This window comes from Drosophila serrata, unplaced genomic scaffold, assembly GCF_035046125.1.
Source record: "Drosophila serrata isolate PLE 108 unplaced genomic scaffold, ASM3504612v1 contig_382, whole genome shotgun sequence".
In the NCBI taxonomy this organism is placed as follows: Eukaryota; Metazoa; Arthropoda; class Insecta; order Diptera; family Drosophilidae; genus Drosophila; species Drosophila serrata.
Window position 1 is genome coordinate 312,300 of NW_028257280.1, and position 20,351 is coordinate 332,650.

General features: G+C 44.1%; 7 protein-coding genes across 8 annotated transcripts; 4 read left to right on the forward strand and 3 right to left on the reverse strand.

The window, feature by feature from the left end:
* The first annotated feature begins 5,043 nt into the window (after nucleotides 1-5,043).
* Nucleotides 5,044-6,695, forward strand: Ipp (inositol polyphosphate 1-phosphatase). Its single transcript, XM_020955650.2, has 2 exons — nucleotides 5,044-5,692; nucleotides 5,754-6,695. Exons 1-2 carry the CDS (start codon nucleotides 5,197-5,199, stop codon nucleotides 6,380-6,382), a joined length of 1,125 nt encoding a protein of 374 aa, XP_020811309.2. The 5' UTR covers nucleotides 5,044-5,196; the 3' UTR covers nucleotides 6,383-6,695.
* Nucleotides 6,489-10,051, reverse strand: Kots (Kotsubu). The gene is made up of 5 exons (XM_020955646.2): nucleotides 9,639-10,051; nucleotides 8,054-9,512; nucleotides 7,323-7,999; nucleotides 7,056-7,252; nucleotides 6,489-7,001 (listed from the first exon to the last, which is right to left on the reverse strand). Exons 1-5 carry the CDS (start codon nucleotides 9,785-9,787, stop codon nucleotides 6,877-6,879), a joined length of 2,607 nt encoding a protein of 868 aa, XP_020811305.2. The 5' UTR covers nucleotides 9,788-10,051; the 3' UTR covers nucleotides 6,489-6,876.
* Nucleotides 10,052-10,192: 141 nt separating this feature from the next.
* COX7AL (Cytochrome c oxidase subunit 7A-like) lies at nucleotides 10,193-11,293 on the reverse strand. Its single transcript, XM_020955611.2, has 2 exons — nucleotides 11,158-11,293; nucleotides 10,193-11,105 (listed from the first exon to the last, which is right to left on the reverse strand). Exons 1-2 carry the CDS (start codon nucleotides 11,182-11,184, stop codon nucleotides 10,815-10,817), a joined length of 318 nt encoding a protein of 105 aa, XP_020811270.1. The 5' UTR covers nucleotides 11,185-11,293; the 3' UTR covers nucleotides 10,193-10,814.
* On the forward strand, nucleotides 10,221-10,622 carry ND-MLRQ (NADH dehydrogenase (ubiquinone) MLRQ subunit). The gene has a single exon (XM_020955613.2). It carries the CDS (start codon nucleotides 10,261-10,263, stop codon nucleotides 10,510-10,512), a length of 252 nt encoding a protein of 83 aa, XP_020811272.1. The 5' UTR covers nucleotides 10,221-10,260; the 3' UTR covers nucleotides 10,513-10,622.
* A 191-nt stretch (nucleotides 11,294-11,484) lies between the features above and the next one.
* Nucleotides 11,485-13,282, forward strand: PNKP (Polynucleotide kinase 3'-phosphatase). The gene has a single exon (XM_020955608.2). The coding sequence runs from the start codon at nucleotides 11,522-11,524 to the stop codon at nucleotides 13,088-13,090; it is 1,569 nt and encodes a 522-aa protein (XP_020811267.2). The 5' UTR covers nucleotides 11,485-11,521; the 3' UTR covers nucleotides 13,091-13,282.
* Arl2 (ADP ribosylation factor-like 2) lies at nucleotides 13,075-13,952 on the reverse strand. Of its 2 annotated transcripts, XM_020955609.2 has the most exons (4): nucleotides 13,862-13,952; nucleotides 13,720-13,808; nucleotides 13,290-13,644; nucleotides 13,075-13,235 (listed from the first exon to the last, which is right to left on the reverse strand). In XM_020955609.2, the coding sequence occupies exons 2-4, from the start codon at nucleotides 13,782-13,784 to the stop codon at nucleotides 13,101-13,103; spliced, it is 555 nt and encodes a 184-aa protein (XP_020811268.1). In that variant the 5' UTR covers nucleotides 13,785-13,808; nucleotides 13,862-13,952; the 3' UTR covers nucleotides 13,075-13,100. The 2 variants fall into 2 exon arrangements, with proteins under 2 accessions (XP_020811268.1, XP_086696134.1); XM_086840008.1 differs by having other exon boundaries at nucleotides 13,720-13,916.
* A 264-nt stretch (nucleotides 13,953-14,216) lies between these two features.
* COX7A (Cytochrome c oxidase subunit 7A) lies at nucleotides 14,217-15,310 on the forward strand. The gene is made up of 3 exons (XM_020955612.2): nucleotides 14,217-14,320; nucleotides 14,472-14,856; nucleotides 15,150-15,310. The coding sequence occupies exons 1-2, from the start codon at nucleotides 14,303-14,305 to the stop codon at nucleotides 14,724-14,726; spliced, it is 273 nt and encodes a 90-aa protein (XP_020811271.2). The 5' UTR covers nucleotides 14,217-14,302; the 3' UTR covers nucleotides 14,727-14,856; nucleotides 15,150-15,310.
* Nucleotides 15,311-20,351: the final 5,041 nt, after the last annotated feature.

Genomic DNA, 20,351 nt, shown 5'->3' on the forward strand with positions numbered 1-20,351 from the left:
AGCTAATAAATGTTTTTTTAATGAATAAATCACTCAGCGATAAACATCTCTTTAATAACGTTCATTTAAAGAAGCGAAAACAAAACACACACAGACAACGGCAGCAGCGAAGAAAGCCAAGCTGAGCGGAAAACAAAACCCAAAAAATACCTAGAGCCAGGCATCGCCAATGAGTGGCGTTGATTTCACACATTAAACTCTTTGAGCCCAATGGGAGAAACTTTGAATGATTGCGTCTAGCAACGCAATCCGTTTGCTCAGAGTAACGGAGAGAGAGAATGACCCCGTGAAATAGGTTCCCCCTGACCTGTAAGTCAGTTGTAATTCTGTCAATAATTAGTTATGGTATCCACTGACAGATAATTTTCAAATCTAAAATTCATCTTGCTTGAAGACTACCTTTCCCTTTCACAATTTTTGGTCACTTTGATTTATTTGCAAGCCCTAGAAGCTCCCAATAGGTCATGCATTCTATGCGCATACTTGTAGGGGACCCTATTAGCACCACTAATATTCTGGCCGCTGTTGTGCACACCCGTGGCCTTGTCTACGGCCTGTCTGCAACTGCCACAGAATTAATTTCGAACGCCTTCTTCGTGGCCATGTCCCTGTCTCTGTTGATTGGCGAGCACAGCTGACACATGCGAATAGCTCCGCTCCGCTCCGCTTCGATATGAAAATTAATAATGCCCCGGCTTTGGTTCGGGGTTTGATATGCCAGGCACAGCGCACTGGCTACTTGGGAACGCATGTTCTCAGAGTTGTCCAGTGGGGCAATCATCAATGTCAATTAAATGTTAAAACGTTGCGGACCAGTTGTGGGAGTCGAAGTGGCAGAAGGAGAGGGAATGCGACTAGAAGCAGGATGCGGCGCAGCGCAGATGAAGCCGTCTCCGCCCAGTTGGTTATTCCAGCAACTCCCACTGCCTGCCGCGGGTAATAAATCTACGCCTCCAAATCTACATATTAACGCCACGGCCAGGACCACTCAATGCCAACGGACAGCGCCACAATTGGCCGGGGCAACCAGCGATCACTTACTTTATGATCACTTGAAAACCAATCAAGCACAATAAATAATCGCTCTGCGAGCAGGGACAAGCGCGATATTGAAAATCCAGACGAAGGCAGGGAAGACTGCGACTTGTACACATTAAATTATATTCACACTTTGGCCCCCAGAAAATGAAATGGTTTTAAATACGGAGGAAAGCCAAACAAGCTGCGAGATCGCATTGGAGATCAGCAAACAGCTTAGCTCAGCACGGAGCAGCAGCACTCGAAGAAATTACTTTTTAAGGAAAATTCAGAAAAAAAAACAATTAAATGTGAACAAATACTTGTTATATAAAAAGAAATGAATTAGAAGCTCCAGACCCTGTCGATCGTATTTCCAAAAATAATATGAAACGATAATAATACTAACAAAACTAATACTAATAGTCCCCTATTTAAAGTGAAGTTGATGCAAATAATATTTTGTTAAAGTGCAAAGTGCCAGGATGCGTTATGGCCAGGCAGTTGAACACTCGGACCTGGAAAGAGAGGTGGGACATAGGAGTCTTGGGCCTGGAGCGATCTCTCACTGGGCCCAGGGTCCATTTATGTTTCTGTTTCTCTCATTCTGTTCCTGTTACTGCCCCATGCTTCCTTCCTTCTCCATCTCCGAGGTGGAGGACCATGGCTCGCGTATCATCATAACAATAATGTTAAAGTGGCAAAATGGCAAACTATGCGCAAAATGCATAAAATTTATAGCCCACTGACCGAACGAATGGCCGAGCAGCAATGGCAAAACGGATTTGTACCAGTATTTGTTATTTGTATTCCTTATTGTTATGGTATCTGTATCTGCATTATTGGCCCATGTCTTTTTGTTCTTCACGCTTCCGCTCTTTCTCGGATCGCCGGCCAAAAGTCGGCTCGAAGATCGAACACAGTTTGGCAGCTTCTGTGGCGGAGAACGATACAAGTTGAGGCGTATTCTCTGTAAAGACAGCCAAAAAATTAAATAAAACGATCCAATCCGACATACGCAGTCCAAAGAATACCTTAAATTATTTTAGACTGGCTTTCACCCGTTATTTCCGTATTGGCCATTTGTCTGATTAATGCCAGTGCACCAGCTCTTGCATAGATCCACTTTTGGCCGCGGGTGATGGTATAATTGGTCATCTTGGAGCCACTCCCTTCGCTTGCTTGGCGCAATGTAAACAATTAACTGGCCAATGCAAATATGAGTGCAAATTTCCCCATAAGCCAACCAGTTGCTAAAGGAAAACGAGGAAGTGAGAGAAAGAATTGCTTGCCAATAAGCGTGAAAAGGCAAACACCTTGAAGCGCATAAATTAGCCACAGCGACAGCTGGGAAAATCGGGAATTGCGCGGATCGTGGGACTTACGGCGGACTAGGGGGTGTAGAGTGATTCGGGGACCCAATCCAGTTTTGGCTGCAGGCGGCTGCTGGCAAATCGAAGATGGCTGAGACTGCGCAGAGTCTGCGGTGAATGAGTGGGTGCTGGCAATTGAGCCAATTGAAAGCCCACAACAAGTATACGCCCCGTTCCAATTGACCACTGACGTAGGTTGTCGTTTAACTCAATATCATTTGCTATATTAGTTTAGATGGAAACTCATAGATTGAGTCTTAAGTATGTATGATAGTTATCTGATTTGTGTTTGTAATCCCTATAATAATAATGATTTAAAGCTCAGGTAAATATACAAATATTTACTGCCCCATTTTTCAAATTGTTCTTGGTCTTACTATCTTGATAAATAATTCGTTTCCTATATCAACACATGGTAGTTCTAAGTGATAGCCTCCAATTGTTTGTTCTTGAGCCACATACATATGTTAAATATTTGAAAAGTAATCGCAAAACCGCAGACTAGACCAGCTAATGAAGCACCAGTGCATAACTTGGCCAGATTTGTGGACTTTTGTGGCATCTAGTCTTTTGTCCATGACAAACAGCCGGTGTAATCAAGCCAACGCAAAACACAAAGACCTAACTAATTATTGAGAATCGTCCAAAACCCGTTTTCAACACCTCAGAGGTGGAGCCAGAGGGAGGCGGAGCACGGAGCTCGGAGCCATCCCCGAAATCAAGTCTCAATACAATGAAAATATGTTACTGTGTGCTTCGAGAGGGTCAATCATTTCGCTTTGGCGATTAATTAAAGACTCTATAAGAATTTTTTTAGCTTGACCATTTAACTAAAAGACTGTTAAATGTTAAAAGGGGAAAAGGCAAAAGTCGTCGAATGTCTACTAAAATAGTCTAAACACAAAGAAAATACTTTGGGTTTGTTGTCAAATTTAAATAAAAAATCCCTGAAAGCTCTTGGGGTATACACTTGGAAAGATTAGCTTATTACGCGTAAAAGGGAATCTAACTTGACTTTTCAGTTGAAATTAATAAATAAATTAAAGTTGATCAGAAAATATTTGTTCTTTAGTGTTAACTAACGAACTGTATAAAATATTTCATAATACTGGTAAATCGAAAATTTGTTTTCTATATTTTGTCGAAGTTGCTCTTCATCCGAAGGGAACCAGGAAATGCGCCTTGGAATCAGGAATCAGGAATGACAAATGTCTTCGTCGGAGCTGTTGATAAATGCCCAGCAGTTCTGGGGGCACATTTTTATTTTGTTATGAAAAATCGTTTGGCCAAAGATCACGCAACGATGAAATTGAAACGTCGCCAGTAACTGGCAGGCGGCGGCGGTTAAGATTGTTAGTTGTCGGCCGGTCGCTTGTTTCTCCACGAATATTAACACATTAAAATGGTAAACGTGGTTGAGTGAAAAATTAACCGAAAGCAGCCGAAATGTGGCTGCAACGTAAATTATGCAAAGTCATCAAGCCAACGTTATCCAAACATCAATGGGCCAGGGCCTGCGAGGCTTGGGAAAAATTAGCATAAGCCAAAAGACGGACAATCCAACAAGAGGAGCAGAGGAGCTCCTCCAAGCCTAAGGGCCAAAATCGAGGACGCGGAGGGGATGTTAGCACTTAGAGAAAAAGTAGGTCGCATTTTTTAATTTGTAACTTAATAAAAAATGTAAAATCAAGAATGTTGAAAATATTCTTTATAAAGAATTGAATTAAAAAATTTAAATGTTACATTTTGGATTCTACAAATGTACATTACGATATAATATGAATATGTAACTTAGGCAACTTAAAGCAGAAGAGTATAAATAGCCTAAAATAGAGAACCAAAGATGACTTACGCCTCAATTAATTTAGATAACTTTTTTTAGTAGTGTATGAAGTCGAATCGGGTAACCGGTAACAGAGAACAAGGAATGGCCCAGGCATGGCAGGAATGCCACATTGATGCAGTCACTTTGATAGGGCGACATTAGCAGCAATTTATATGCAAATTCAGCAGTAGAGACCGGGAACAGAGAGAGGAGCTGCACAGCCGCAGAGAGCAGAGAAGCGACTACCAAACTGATTGATGTTCCCATTTGAAGAGATGCAACACCGCAGGGGGATCCAGGAGGATCAAGACGGAACCCAGAGTGAGGAACCATGTAGGCAGCATCATTAATGCGAATCATTAGCAGTGGCCGTTGATAAGATCGGGTGCAAATTATGCAGCAAGAGTTGGAGCAAAAAGCCATCGGAACGAAGACGGAGCCCCCTTCTTTATGGCCATGATTAATTTCCAGCGCTCTCCGAAAAGGGCGGTAATATTTAATTGCCAATTAAAATTGATTCAATGAAGATGTGAAAGCTAAAGGGCCGAACTCCCAAAAACTAGAACTGAAAGGCCTTGATTCCTAATTAAGGTTCTAAATAGGCCTTATTCAAGTTTTTGGTACTTTATAATATTAATTAGAGCTACGGAAATCAATATTTATAATTAATGATAACGAAATTTCTGATTCCTTATAATTAACACATTTGTATCATTTTGTAAGTCCCGCCCAAACATTTAAATAATAGGAGTGCTGGGAAATGATCCGCGGAAACAATCGGCACAGCTGTTTTCAGATTTCTGGCAACCCTAGTTCAGAGCTTAATTTCCCCGTCAGATCTGGCAGCGCCAACACCACGTGCCGATATGGTAGGAAAGTCCGATGGTCACACTGCGAGAATAACAACAATAAAAAAAAAAAGGGGGAAACCATAAAAGTATGGATCGAAAATAGACCCTAGAAGCAGCAACCAGGACCAGGATGAGCGCGGAGGAGGAATCTGAGCCGAATTTGCTGCGTGTGCTAATAAACTGCGCGGAGAAAGCGGCCAACATTGCCAGGACATGCCGCTCCAACGAAGAGCTGCTGGCCTTGTTGGTCCAGGAGAAGAGCGGGGCGGAGGCTAATGCGCGCTTCGACCACGATTTTAAGACCCTTGCCGACGTCCTCATTCAGGAGACCATCAAGCACGAGGTGGGCGGCCTGTTTCCCGCCATGAACGATACCATCTTGGGCGAAGAGTCGCCAAATTTCACAAACAAGCTGGGGGAGAGCGTGACAATTGCCGTGGGACCCGGTGAGGAGGAGACTGCGGCCTGCCTAGAGGCTGTGCTCAGTGGCCATGAGGGAGCGGCTCGAGCACTAGCAAGCGATGTTCATCGAGTTGTTACCTTCGAGAGCGAGAAGCTTGGCGAGATTCCTGAGCTGCCAAAGGAGTTTGATTACGCCAATCTTGGCATTTGGATCGATCCGATTGGTGGGTTTGTTTTGTAGTTAACTAAGAAAGTTAGCTTCTTAATTCTTAAACTTCGCTTTAGATGCCACCGCGGAGTACATTTCCGGCGATACTATGTTCACGGACTTTCCTGGCATCACATCCACCGGCCTGGACTGCGTAACAGTCTTAATTGGTGTCTACGAGCGCGACACCGGAGTGCCTGTAATGGGAGTTGTGGCCCAGCCGTTTGGCGAAAAGTTGGAGGAGAACGTCTACAGCTCCTCGATGTTCTGGGGCGTCTGTCTGCCGACAGTCCAAGCCCACAACTGTAACTTTGAAGCTCGCGACGAGAACCGTCGGCTGGGTATATTCTCCAGCTCGGAGCGGTCCGACATCCTGCAGCGGTTTCTCGATCTCGGATATGAGTTCGCCTTTTCTGCGGGTGCGGGCCACAAGGCCTTAAAGGTGATCACTCACGAAGTTGATGTCTACTTGCTAAGCAAAGGGTCTACCTTCAAATGGGACACGTGTGCTCCGCAGGCCATTCTCCGAGCCCTTGGCGGCCAAGTTCTCGATTACGCAGCAAGTGTGACGGCGCAGAAGGCGTTGCCATTGACGTATCTAATGGAAGACTCAGACCCGGATTGGAAGCGAAATGCTGGTGGCATAATTGCCGTTCGCAATGTTGATGTTGTGGAGGAACTGCTTGCAAAATTGGCAGATCAATGAATGTAGTTATTGTTGTCGTACTACACTTATTAGATGTTGTAATTGTTGTGTGTGTGAACGGACTGAGTCGAAGAATGATTATATTAGCGATCTCTATTAAATCAAATGTTGTAATTAGAGAGGTTTATTGAAATCACAAAAAATAGAAAAGTATTCGTACTTCTGGCGATGATCGACTCAATGTTATACATATAAAATATAGAAAAGTAATCGCACTTCTGGCGTTGATCGACTCAATCTAGTATAAGAACTAAATTGCCGTGGATTGTTGAAAAAAATTGAAATAAAAAAAATAAAATGATCTTGGAACCGACAAGAATCGTCTTAGTGAACGCTTTAACAGAACAAAAAATATGATTTTCATCAAATTGTCGAAAGTACTCACTTTCTGTGGAGTACACTCAACGTTGTAAGCTTTAAACTAGAAAATTAAGTTACGAGGCCCTTAGAATGCTAAAGTCCTAATCGGTTTAGATTTATAGTTTCAGAATATTCTAAAAACGTGGAATCCTTATGAGGCGCGTATCGGTCTCCGGACCATCCATAACAGAGCAAGAAAAAGTGCGTTGGTGGGAGAGGTACACCTCTAAATCATTTTGGTTTTCAGTTTTGTCAAACCCTGAAATCAAGAGGTGAGCTTAAGCTAAAGCTATGCTTAGGCTTACGGACTTACCATCTATATAGCACTTGGTGGCGTAGATGACGTGCAATAGATTGCTGTTCAACGGCTTTAGATCTTTAAAGTCCACGTATTCCGTATTGCCAAAGTCGTAGTAGAATATTAAAGCTGAGCCGTCCTTTATCTCTTGGCAAACCCCGCGATACCATACATTGTCCCCAGAATAGCAAGCTGCACATACTTCGCCAATGCTAAAAAATTAAGAACGACGTCAGAATAAAGATCATTAATTGATTGCTTCTGTTACTTTGTAACTCTTACCAAGGCACATAGTCGACGACCACATTGTGGGCGCATTCACCATGACTGGCCACCAAGTTCAACGAACTCTGAAAGTTTTCGGCATCCGACTCCGACTCGAAGTGGAGGGCGGTGATGTAGCCTGAGTTTCGCAATTCCTCTGTACTTAGTGTCATGATGTCGACATTGTCGCCCAAAGGGACAAGCTTTTTGGTCAGATCTTTGAAATAGAAACGTTTAACAGGCTGGGCCTCCACCTGGTCAGGTGAGTTTGGCGGAGATGGAGGCAATGCTGTTGATACATCAGGCAAAATCGGTTCCGACGAGGTTGATGCCGCATCGGAATTTGGGCTTCCCGGTATTGGCAAAAATATAAGCTGCACCATTCGATTCGCTAACGAGCGCTGTTCACCCGAGCTAAACAAGAGGTCCGCAGTGGCGGTGTTCTTATCAACCATCTGAAGACTTAATTCCTCCTTCTGAGCGCAAAGAACCTCCAGCATGGGGGTGGCTGAGTTATTTGCCGGTACAGCTACCTCCTGAATAGTGCAGATAGTATTTAGCTGGATGCGCATAAGGCTCACAGGCAGATTTTCTAGGAATCGGCAAGACTTGCGAAGCTCTGATAGCTTTAGTTTGTGGCTGGCGCCCGTATCGACGTTTTGTACCTCGAAAAGACCGTCTTCAACACTAGATACCTAAAAAAGTTCAGTTTTAATTTTTTTATTCCATTAAATGCACAGACGGCTTACCTCTCCACGAAAATGACCCAAGCTTGGTGAAACGACCAGCACGATTGAACCAATTGGTACCTTGCTGGAGTCCTCGAAGGCCTCGCACTTTGCTGCCAGGCTCTTGAAGATTCCCACGTACTGTTTGCTTTGCTTGGAGCTGATGAACACTTCCTTATAGCTCTCGACGTGGCTGATGAACACGAAGGCGCCGTCTGCGATTGGCTCGCGCCAGTACTTGTGTCCCAGGTCGCAGACCTGACCCATGAATGTACTCAAGCGAGCCACGCAAATCTGCTCACCCTTGCACAGCAAGGAGGCATCGGCGCTGCGCAGCGTTGTCTCCTTTCGCGGCAGGATGTCCATATTGAACTTGACTGCAAGATCCGCGTGCTCGTGCAAAAGCGATTGGGGCACATAGTCGTCCAGCTGAACGGCAAAAACTCGTATGGGCAGGCCCAGTAACTCGCTGGGAATGCGAGTCAATTCGTTGGTAATGGAGACGCGGCCGTGGTCCATCTCATAGACGAGGAACTTGGGAGTGGGCTTCTCAATTAGGTCGAGCAGAAAGGCTCGCCGGAAGCTGCCGTTTGAAGAGCGAGAGGCCACATAGAAAGTGGTCTTCCCCTCCGGAAAGGGACCGGAAAAGGGCTGTCCCGGCTTGCCTGCCAGGCAATCATTCAAATCCTTGTCGATGTAATCCAACACGTTGATCTGCAGCAGGGCCACATGGTTTACTTTGTCCTGCTCAGCATTGCAGTCAAATATCCGAATCACCTTGACCTCTGGATTGAGCTGCAGCATCTCCAAGGGCAGGCCCAATGGTATGGTCATTTTGGGCTTTAGTTGCACCTGGTAAATGCCCTCGTGGGTGCGAGTCCCCAATAGTCGAAGCGATAGGTTTTTGTTTACTTGCACGCCGGTATTTGTAGGCAGTTTCACGCGGAAGGCATAGGCCTTGCGCTCGGCCATCTTTGAAACGGGGGCATAGATATCCCGAAGGGGAATTGTGAGCACTGATCCGACGTCAATCAGACGAATTTCAGCCTCCTTGGTTGCGGTGTCGACGCTTAGGACCTGACCCCGGTGAACTTTACTGTCAGCCGTGATGATCACCAGGGAGTCCAGCTGAATGTTCTCGGCTAGAGTCAGCTTTCCATTCTGCAGAAGACGCTGCATACTGTGGTGCATTCGCTCCATGCTGTCCACATTATCTAAGTGCAGCACCCAAAAAGGACCCTCCTTTTCCATAGAGGTTACACGACACTCAAAAAACTCCTCGCCGACAGGCAGCTGGTGCTGGCGCCAGTTTGTGGAGCGTTGTTCCTCCGTGTTCTTGGGCTGCAAAACGGGCACCACCACAGGAGCGTCCGGCGTATAAGGGGTCTTATTGGGTTTAGTCTCAGCTATCGCAGGAGTTACAGCATCGGCCTGCTGCTTCGCCATCGGTGTCCGGATATCTCTGCAGGCCACCAAGGGACTGGAAATAAATTTTTCGCTCAGTTTCCATGAAATAAGTAAAGATGTCTTTTCTTCTTAAGTGTGTTGAGTGAGCACCGTTGATAGGCGCCTGGTATTTTACGCGTGAATGTATGTGTATACTCACGGCATAATGATACAGAAAGCCTTGTGTCGCTGCCAATCCTCAGTCTGGCAAACGACGCTGCAATACGATTCCCAGCATCGCTGGCACATCAATCCGGCCGATTTGCCGCATAACACGCACACTCTAGCCATTCCGCCGAAATCGGGCATTAAAAATTAACTTTTCACAAATGCAGCCAAAAAATGAATGGAGATCGAGAATGAAAATGGCTGACTAACGGAACTATTCCAAGAAATTGCGTATTATACTTTTAACTGAGAAAATCACTGATCTACAGCGTAATTTTATAAATTTTCACTTGCATTTGTTTTCCTAAGATAAAGGGCGAAAATCTGGCACGATTTCCCGCTTTAAAATAAACTTATTTTTAATTTCTGATCAAAAAGCACGCGCGTCGATCGTGGCACAAAGTATTTTTTATCAAGTATTGCCATATCGCTGGAAAATTTCAGTAAGGGACGAAGGAACATCGATGAAAACATCGATGCATCGATATTTTAACAATTTTGGAAACATCGATATTGGATGGTGACTATCGGTGGTATTGACGCATCACTAAAGTTTATATAATTGCAAAATTAACATTTTCTGCGTTAAATTTGTGGTCATTTAAAGAATAAAAATGCAGGGTCTTGGTCTTCAGAGTATCAAGAAGAATCCGGCTTTGATTCCGCTGTACGTGTGCGTTGCGGCCGGAGCTGTTGGCGCAGTGTACTACATGGCTCGCCTGGCCACTAGGAATCCGGATGTGACCTGGAACCGCTCCTCAAACCCCGAGCCCTGGCAGGAGTACAAGGACAAGCAATACAAGTTTTACTCGCCAGTTAGGGATTACTCGAAAACCAAGAGTGCAGCACCAAACTTTGAAGAGTAAACTAAAATCTTGCAATTTTTTTGGCAAAGCAAATATTATGTATCTAATGATAATGGCTGTAATCATGTAGCAGTTAAATAGCCTATTAAAAACCAGCTACACTACTAAAACTATTGTTTCCATTGGTATATTCCCTAAGTTGATAATAAAATTTCGAAATATGCAACCTCAAACCAAGAGACAGATACACCTAGTAATATTAGCTTATTCTCACATGAGATCCTTTAATTGAATTGCCGTATTCTCAAACAATAAACAATACTGGGGCTTAAACTAGAACAATGTGTTTGATTGCTGTGATTTTAAGCGAGGATATAGCCAAACCATAAGTGTAAGTCCCCGGCCAATCCAAGGAAACACAGCACCCACGTCAGTCTGTAAATGATGTTGTCCATGACGCCGCCCTTCAGGAAAATAGGTTTATCGTTGTTCTCCTGGAACTTCATTCTCAACTTCTCCATTTTCGGTGTGATCTTGCCTGGTTGCCTCTTCGGAGCTGCAGCGGCGTGCATAAGAGCTGCCACCGAGGGTCGAATAAAGTGGGGGCGAGTGTAAAAGACCCCCAACTCGGCGCCGACACCGCGAAGCAGAGGCTATTTGTAAGAGTTAATTTATTTATAAATTAATTTTAACTATATTACTTACGCGCAACGACAGCCAATTTCTCTGCATTTCTGTATACGTGTGGTTTTTTTAACACCAAAAAATAATATGTTTTGAGCTTCTGAAAAGCCAGAAAAACATTATTTATGTACGTATAACATAAAGCCTGCTACAAAACAGATGTTCCTCTTTAGAAATCCATCATACATTTTTGTGTTTATATACAGATTTGTTAAAAAAAAAATAATATTTCAATTGGATATTAGATATGAAGGTGTCAGACTGCGCGAGGAAAACCGCGCCATTTTGAATGTTTTTTTCTGGGTGAATGACAATTTTCTTCCTCTTACAAATAAAACAAATTACACAAACCAAATTAATGCAATAAATTTAAGATAATTACATCATGTCAGTGGCTAAATTCCTGAACCGCTCCCTGGAAAGGGTGGGCAAGGATGCAGCGCGGGTCTGCACTCTTAAACCCGTGGAACCCGAGCACCAGACCATCCATCTATCCTCCGGCGAGAACTTTGTTGGGCGCAGCCGGGTGACTGGAATCAGGGACAACAAGTGTTCCAAACGTCAATTACAGCTCCAGGTGGACCTGAAGCTTTGCGGCGTCAACTTGAAAGTGATGGGAGTGAATCCGTGCGGTGTCAATGGAGTGATGATCATGCAGCACTCGGAGTGTGAGTTAAAACACGGAGACCTTATAGAAATAGTGTACGGGCGGCACCCCTTCGAGGTGGTCTTTAATCCCCCGCCAACAGATGGCCAGGAGGATCTACATTCGTCATCACCAACGCCATCGACTGCAGCCAAAATAGAAAGATGGGACTCGGCAGCCAACGGCAAGTTGGTAATTTTCACCAGCGCTGGTGTGACTGCCTCTTCAAAGGTCGCCGGCTACGACATGGATGGCACGATCATCAAAACCAAATCGGGATACGTCTTTCCCAAGAATACCGAAGATTGGCAGATTATCTTCCCTGAAGTTTCGGAAAAACTCAGGAGTCTCCACAAAGAGGGATTCAAGATTTGTTTCTTCACCAACCAAGGAGGCATTGCCAAGGGGAAGGTCAAGCTAGATGATTTCAAGGTCAAGATCAAGCAGATAGTGGCGAAATTAGGCGTCCCCGTCCAGGTATTCATCGCCATTGGCGATGGCTACTACCGTAAGCCGCTGCCCGGCATGTGGGAGCACCTGAAGGAAGAAATGAACGAGGGAGTGGAGATACAGAAGGACCGCAGCTTCTTCGTGGGCGATGCGGCTGGCAGACCTGAGACGGGGAAGGGCCCCACCAAGCAGCGCAAGGATCACTCGCTGGCCGACAGACTCTTCGCCACCAACATTGGACTCTCCTTCTACACACCGGAGGTGCATTTCTTGGGCCGCCGAGTGGAGCAGTGGAACAAGCCGGACTTCGACCCCACCTGCGTTCAGGACCAGGTAGGCCTCTTCGATCCCGACGATATTTGCTTCGAGAGCCATCCCAATGAGATGATAATCATGGTTGGTTTGCCCGGTTCTGGCAAAAGTCACGTCTGCAATGTCTTCTTCCAATCTCGTGGCTACAAAATCGTCAATGCAGACACACTAGGCAACGTCCAAAAGTGCCTCAGTGCCTGCCAGGGATACCTGGAGTCCGGATATTCGTGTGTGGTCGACAACACCAACGTGGATGCGGCCTCCCGTAAGAAATTCCTGACAATAGCCAGCGGCCTGAAGGTCCCCTGTCGGTGCCTGGTGATGAATCTTTCCGTAGCCCATGTGAAACACAATATAGCTTTTCGTGAGTTGACGGGCGCAAACCATTCGAAGATCAGTGATATGGTCTTTAACACGATGAAGAAAAAGTACCAGGAGCCGGTCTTAGATGAGGGATTCCAAAGCATTCACAGGGTGAACTTCAAGCCGAAATTCGCCAGCGAACAGGAGAAAAAGCTGTACAAAATGTATTTAGTGGAAAAGTAGAGGAGTTTATTTAATCCAATGTGAATATTCGTTTGGCTATGTCATCGATCAGCCAGTCCATGGAGCTAAGCAACTTCTCACCGGTCACAGCGCTAACTCCGGCCACCAGCCAGTGGTGCGTGGTGATCTCCTCCAGATGTAGTATCTTTAAAGAATGTTGTGAATACATTTGTTAATTTATCTATGTACCGATTTGTACCTCTTTAATTTCATTCGAGGTGAGGGCGCCGGGTAGGTCCTGTTTGTTGCACAGCACCAAGAGGGTGGCGCCCGCTAGTCGTTCTTCCTGCAACAGGATCTGCAGCTCCTGACCGCAGGACTCTAGGCGCATGCGGTCCGCACTGTCCACCACCCACACCAGACCGTCGGTGCACTCAAAGTAGTTCCTCCAGTACGATCGCAGGGACTTCTGACCACCCACATCCCACATATTCAGAGTATACCCGTTGTGCTCCAGGGTTTTTATATTAAACCCCAGTGTGGGCGAAATTGTGTCTATGGGTTCGCCGTTGAAGCGCTTGAGGATCGTCGTCTTGCCGGCATTATCCAGGCCTCTAATAGTGATTCAGTGGATACATATATTGTTTTGTAGCATAGTTGTATAGATGTATGTATGTATATGTACTCACAACAACAAGATGCGCATCTCCTTCTCCTTCTGTCGCATCTTTTTCAATACTGTGAGGAAGCCCATCGCTGCTGTTTTATTTATTTATACCTATGGAGTCAATATTTAATTATTAATTCTGCAGCTGCTTTATTTTTGTTTACATTGAACAAATTTTGTCGGAAAAGTCTGGCAGCCCGACAAAATATGACTGGTCCTAATACAGTGCGTACCGATTAATAGAAAGCCTTACATCCAAATTCTATTTCAATGAGTAATTCAAGCCTTGCAAAAATAAAAATATATAAAGCTTAAAAAATAATAAATTTATTAATCTCAAGGTAGTTTATTTACGCAATTAGTTTATTCAGTGCATAACTATTGGTTTATCCAGTGCATTTTTATTCAAAACCAACCAGTATTACCAGGGCTGAATTTTCACGACCATCTGGCAGCACGTTTACCATATCAGGGCTGGGTGTTTCCGACAATCTGGCAGCACTGATTCTCCAAGACATCAAACAGCTGTCATAATCGAGGCACCAATTTTTCGCCCAGAAAAACTACTTGCGCTTTGCTAATTTTTAAAAATAAACCGCAGCAAGATGATGAACTTGTCGAGAGTAAGTTTAAGTCTGATTTAAAGCGTGCTCCAAGCAGTGGAAAACACTTGCAAAACTGCTGGCATGACTGCAACAACCGTACTTCCCGCATGCAATTACGTAAGGTTCGCTGGAGCCCATGAACTAACCACACATTTTGGCCTTCCTGCAGGCCGTTGTCCGCAGCTTCGCCACTACCGCCGGCCGCCGCTCCGCCACCGTGCCCAAGGAGCAGATTGAGAAGGGTTACTTTGAGATCCGTAAGGTGCAGGAGCACTTCCAGAAGAAGGACGGCAAGCCCGTGTTCCTCAAGGGGTCCGCGGTAGACCAGGTGCTGTACCGCATCACCATGGCGCTCGCTTTGGTAGGCATCGGCGGCATGGGCAAGCTCTTCTACGACCTAAGCGTGCCCAAGAAGGACGATTAAGGACTGGAATCCCCCAAAATCCCTAAGCTAAGATAAGCCACTAAAACCAGCAAGATCCGTGATTAGCCCCCCGGTCCCACATATGTTTTTGCAGTGTAGTCGTCGCCTTATATTTCTATGTTTTTATTGTGTAAGTAAACTAGGACAAATATAAATATAATTATTGTTAATTTTTAAGAAATTAGTTAATTGCAGTCAGAGACTGGTGAGCAAAATGTTCATTATAACTAATTAAAATTATGCTTGGAAAGTTAAATGTAAAAATATTTTAGTTAGAGGCATAAACAAGTTTATTTTAAGAATATTACTTAAAACCAATAGCAAGAAAGAAATTTCTGTTATTTTGTATTTAATCACTTTCTACACTTTAATCCAAAATTCCAATTAACAACATATTCTAACTATTCCAACTTCATTTTGCAGAGCTTTTGCCCCTGGAAACCTGGCCAACATAGAACACCTACACCATCCACAACCCGGCTTGATGTTTTGTGTTAGCATAGCTGAAATTTGATTTAATGTGTAAACCGAACATTCGCAAGAGCATTTAAAGCGTGGAAATATAAGAACCTGGCTGTACAGTACAGAGTCTTCTTATTTCTTTTATTGCATGGTCGCTGGCTGTGAGATATTTGCCCAAAAGTATTTTTTCCCCTAATTGCATTGACATTAAGAAAACAACCGGCGGCATGGAGCAGAGAATCTGGGATGTTGCAGAGAGAGACTGAAAGTGAGGAACCGGCTAAGGCAACGGGCCTGTTTTATAAATCAAAGGGCGGCAACTCGGCGCGTTGCCATTGGCATGGAAATGCATTTTAAATCGAGCGAATCATGTTGCGCTTTAACACAAGCACAGGCCCATGGACGCTGCCGCTGTTTATTAATATCCGAGAACTGAGCACGGGTAGCGGGGATTGGCTGCCTCGAAATATGTGCACATGCAATTCAAGGCGTTTTTCATTAGTTATTTCTCCATAAACACTTAAATAAAACTAAAGCATTAAAAATTAAGAAAACATCCGTTGCTTTATGAATTTTCACTTGTAATTTCCACACACAGACGCGCAAGGGCAGTGCGTCTCAATTTTGTGGTTTCCTGTTATTATGTTGTTATGTATATTCGTAAGTTACTAAAAATGCCTGGTGGTATTGAGATGTACTATTATGTTGATGATTTTAAAGCAAGCACCATGAGGAATATTCGCGTTTATCTTTTCTATTACAATTGAGTGGAATCACAAAATAAACAATAAACTCTGTATTGCTCCGAGCATTACACTCCCAATACGCACTGTATAAGCACACACCCACCATTGGAGAGGATCAGGAAAATTGCAGTCTCTTCGTTGTTGTGCGCTGTGTTGGTTTGCCATTATACCGTTACGGCCCATTTGAGCACTGAGATTTGCGCGAAACGAAACGCATAAAATGGTGGCCATTTTGTGGGTGGTGCGAGGTTTACCGTTAACACACTTCCCAACTCATCGCAGTTCCCCGTAGGCGGAACTACTGATCGAAGTTACGACTACAATCTGTGTTCTATATTCTGTCAGAGCGGTGGACACAGACATTGTACTTCTCTCCAAAAAAGAGTCAGAAGCTAAAACTTGGGGTTTTAATTAAAGTTCCTGCGGGCCAGGCTAATTGTGGTTTGGCGACGCACATGTCGCAAACTTATTATATTTCATAGACTGTGAAAAATTTAAATGAACAGAAAATGCCACTGCGCTGGCGGAGATCGGGGCCATCCTATTCCGTCCCCGGGAACAGGGAACTTTCGGAGTAACTGCAACGGCAAAGGCGTTCCACTCGGCTGCCCGCAGCCAAATTACAATAATAACTCAAGAAGCATAGAAGATGCCGGGCTAAACGCTACTCCTTCCCTGCTTTGCAGTCCTTTGCCTTTGCCTTTGCCAAAAACAATATGCTGACGAGCTGGGAGTTGGAAGGGAAAAAATGGGATCGGGAGGCGGATGCGTGTAGAATCGAGAATCGAAAAATGTGTTTCATTAAATGTTATTTATAGTCGGCAATTTTATGCATTTAAAGCGCGTCTATCAGCGCTGCTGCATCAATGCGGCATCAAGGCGATGCGGAAACCGCCGAGAAGCCATTTTGAAAAACCCTAGGTACCGAGAGCTGCGGCGGCGGGCTTTGATTTAGAAAGGGGACAGAGAAACTGGCAGGGTCGATCGAGCTAATTACCAAGCCAATCAGGGGGATCCCCAAACATAGACCCAGCTTTCACTTATCCCCCCGCTGTACATTGTTTGTTTTATGAATTTGTGGTTGGTTGTCTTCCTATAGAGGGTCCTCTATGATAGATTAGTTTGAATATAATGTCAAAAATTTAGTGGATATGCTATAAATATAAAAAACCAGCTTCAATCAAATGAAAGTCTACTGATGAAAAACATTGCCAATGTTCCGTATCAAGTTCTATAATCGGATTTCAAGCAATAACTAGAACCATATACATATCCTGGGTATCTCGCAGTCGGGCTATTCGACAGCAGCGCCCTCACTCGTTAGGTGCTCCTCACGTGAAATATTGCCACGTCCTGGTCCGGATCGGATCAGATCAGATGGGCTTGGGATCCCGGTTCGCGGTCCGCACAGCAGCCGCAGCCACAAATCAGAATGCCGTTGAAGCGTTCAAGTGCAACGAGCATGAAGGAAACTCGCTGCCGCTTGCATCTTCAACTCTGTCTCCGTCGACGTCCCCAACTCCATCTCCCACTATCCCGGGAGCTCGCGCTCCTCCCGCCACCCCAACTTTATGCCCACCTCCGGATCGGGGGCTGTCGGCAAATCTGGGCAACTTTCAGAAGAGGATTTCGTCAGATTGTCGCTGGGACTGATGGGAGTGACGGGTGACGCCAAACCTTTGGTCGGTTTTTCGACTTCTCCAAGGTGCTGCTGGCCCATCGAAACCAGTTTGGCCTATTAACACTTCGATTACAACTCAACTTTTTGGGCACTCCCGGAGGCACGGACGCGGAGCTCGGCGGCACTCTGGGTGGTCCCCGTCGCACTATTAGTTAGATTTTGATTTATTTGAGCTTCAATTAGTCGTTGAACAAATCTGTTTATTTATTTGCTTTTAATTATTGTTGGCAACCACAAAGCCGTGCCACCGCTGCTCTTTATTGCCGCCTTGCTCCTTGCCTTGGCCGAAGAAGGTTTTTAATTAGCACCCGCTGGATAATTCACAAAAAAGCCATCACCAAATAGCCGAGGATTTCTACAGACGTTAATGGAACCGAACCTCCCAAAAAAAGAGAAGATCGAAGAGCGCAAAAAGAGTTTTGTCTTTCGAGACAGCAAAAAGTGAATGCTATATTTTTGGATTTCTTATTTGCAAATTCTAGTTAAAACGAGCTGGGGGAAAAGTTTAGGACCCGAGCCTAGTTAATATGTGAATCTAGAAGAAAAGCAGCGACTTAATCATCACAAAATACCTGAAAACCATTATAAACACAAGTGTACAGTTAAATCTTATTTGCATTTTCATGAAATACTCAAAACAATGCAATATTGAAAACAAAGTTTAATTATATTTTCATGTTTTAACTAGCAATCCGGAATGCCCATTGTAATGGGAAGAACTCAACGAAAATGTCTAATTTTGATATAGTTTCGCATACTTGGCTGCATCAGAAAAGAGGGATTCGGCTGGCGTAAACAAACAAAAACATATTGCATGCCATGCCGGAGAACTGGAAGGAATGCCGTAATATATAGAATTTATAGTCCGTAACAGAGATGCGTCGGGAAATTGAAACCCCGGCAAACCAGAAACACATGTCCATGTCCGCTACCATGGGAATTTTCGGGGGTTGGAAAGGCTCCTAGCATTGGTCAGGCAACATCTTCATCTAGTTAAAAAAGGAACTGGACGAGGTTACGGGTAGGCAAGTGCGAACGTGCGGGATCAGGTGACATCTCTCCCGGTCGGTCGGTTGCGGTGTGTTGCCTCTCAAGTGATCCGGGTATTCACTTACACCAATAATTCATCCTTAACTGCAGTTGCGTCGATCCGTTTTATGTAGCGCCCAGCATCCGCACTTTGAGAGTTCGCAGGACTCAAGTGGGTCACATAATCACGTGTCGACGAGATCGTCCAAGATCGATGACCGGTTTATTTTTCTTTCGGGAGTGCGAGTGCCGCCGCTGCCATAGACAATTTGACGCTTCCGCCCACTTTAACTCTCGTGCACTGGGGGAAAAATTCATCACTATTTAAAGGAATCTTATAAGTCTTACGATTGTGGTAATGTGAATAATGTATTGCATAGATTCTTGTCTTTATAACTCTCTTAGTATTTTATGTAGGAAAAGCCTGAAGTGGAGGTGATGATTTCCTTCTAAAGCTACTTCATATTCAAGAGTACTTAACATCTCTAGGCGCTTGCCATGTAATCTGTTTGGTTTTTCGCAGTGTAGGGTTCACACCCATCTGGCGTAATTTTATGTAAGTAAGTTAACCGCCTCTGCCCTGAATGTGTCAATTTTATAGCGCATTTCCCACTTTATGACATTTGATGCTCCTGCTCCTGGCCCGCGTAGTTCTCCGCTTCCCACTCGAACCCTCTTGGCTCTGACTCCTTTGTTTTCCCAAGTGCCTCGGCATATTCCGCTTCGAGTCCTCTCACTCTGTGTTCTGACACAGGAAAATACGAGGAAGGAGCTATGGAAAAATAAAATAAAACTCGGAGCAACAGGAGAGAAGAGGCGGCGGAAAGCGTACAGTGTTCATTTGTTATGCCTGTCATTTGTCGCCGCTCGACGGCAACTTCAAAGCCTGTCACCCAATTTGTTAAACGCGGAGACAATTTTGTCACCGCCTCAGCCCCCCCGTAAGACAGCCGTCACTCCGAAAGCTTCGCCCGCCGGGGAAGAATTCTTAGCTTTCCCCATGTGTTGGAATTTTTCGTGAGTAGATTCATTAGAGGTTCAGGTCGCAGCATAATGGATTTAATAACCTCATATTCATTGGATTTTTAATACATTTCTTTTAAATATTTACCTTAATGCCAAAAATGCACTCATTTTGATACGGAAGCCAAATCTGTGCTAGTTTTTAATAGGTTAATAAACCTGCGTAACCAATTTAAAAAATTTTAAATTTTTATCAATTTTTGTAAATTTTAACGATGTAACCCCTTATAATTTTTTGACAAAAAAAAAAATTGTTCTCTTTTTTATACTAGAAAGATTCGACTGTTGATACTGATCAAAAATATATATAGTTTATAGGGTCGGAATTGACTCCTTCACTGCGTTTCAAGCTTCCGACTGAAACTATAATACTCCTTATTTTTAACATTTTTGTCAATATTTATCTATATTATTACGGCAGTTTTTTTGTACAAATCAGAGCTTTAAAAACTTATAACTAAGCCAAAAATGCATTAATTTTGATACGGAAGCCTGTTCTGTGCTAGTTTTGAACAGGTTAATAAATCTGCATATTCAATTTAAAATGTAATAATTTTGAAATTTTTATCAGTTGTTCTAAATTTTAACGATGTAACCCCTCAAACCTTTTTGGAAAAAATTAAAAAAAATTGTTTTTCTCTTTTATGCCTAGAAAGATTTGCCTGTTGATGCTGATCAAGAATA

What these genes read in the sequence shown, in the direction of transcription:
- Ipp (XM_020955650.2), top strand. Translation starts at nt 5,197, where the DNA reads ATGAGCGCGGAGGAGGAATCTGAGCCGAATTTGCTGCGTGTGCTAATA. An exon ending in CATTTGGATCGATCCGATTG is followed by an intron (nt 5,693 to 5,753) that starts GTGGGTTTGTTT and finishes ACTTCGCTTTAG; the next exon opens with ATGCCACCGCGGAGTACATT.
- Kots (XM_020955646.2), bottom strand. Translation starts at nt 9,787, where the DNA reads ATGCCCGATTTCGGCGGAATGGCTAGAGTGTGCGTGTTATGCGGCAAA. An exon ending in GCTTTCTGTATCATTATGCC is followed by an intron (nt 9,513 to 9,638) that starts GTGAGTATACAC and finishes ATTTATTTCCAG; the next exon opens with TCCCTTGGTGGCCTGCAGAG. An exon ending in TGGGTCATTTTCGTGGAGAG is followed by an intron (nt 8,000 to 8,053) that starts GTAAGCCGTCTG and finishes GAACTTTTTTAG; the next exon opens with GTATCTAGTGTTGAAGACGG.
- ND-MLRQ (XM_020955613.2), top strand. Translation starts at nt 10,261, where the DNA reads ATGCAGGGTCTTGGTCTTCAGAGTATCAAGAAGAATCCGGCTTTGATT.
- COX7AL (XM_020955611.2), bottom strand. Translation starts at nt 11,184, where the DNA reads ATGCAGAGAAATTGGCTGTCGTTGCGC. An exon ending in GAAATTGGCTGTCGTTGCGC is followed by an intron (nt 11,106 to 11,157) that starts GTAAGTAATATA and finishes TCTTACAAATAG; the next exon opens with CCTCTGCTTCGCGGTGTCGG.
- PNKP (XM_020955608.2), top strand. Translation starts at nt 11,522, where the DNA reads ATGTCAGTGGCTAAATTCCTGAACCGCTCCCTGGAAAGGGTGGGCAAG.
- Arl2 (XM_020955609.2), bottom strand. Translation starts at nt 13,784, where the DNA reads ATGGGCTTCCTCACAGTATTGAAAAAGATGCGACAGAAGGAGAAGGAG. An exon ending in GAGATGCGCATCTTGTTGTT is followed by an intron (nt 13,645 to 13,719) that starts GTGAGTACATAT and finishes AATCACTATTAG; the next exon opens with AGGCCTGGATAATGCCGGCA. An exon ending in CCTCGAATGAAATTAAAGAG is followed by an intron (nt 13,236 to 13,289) that starts GTACAAATCGGT and finishes CATTCTTTAAAG; the next exon opens with ATACTACATCTGGAGGAGAT.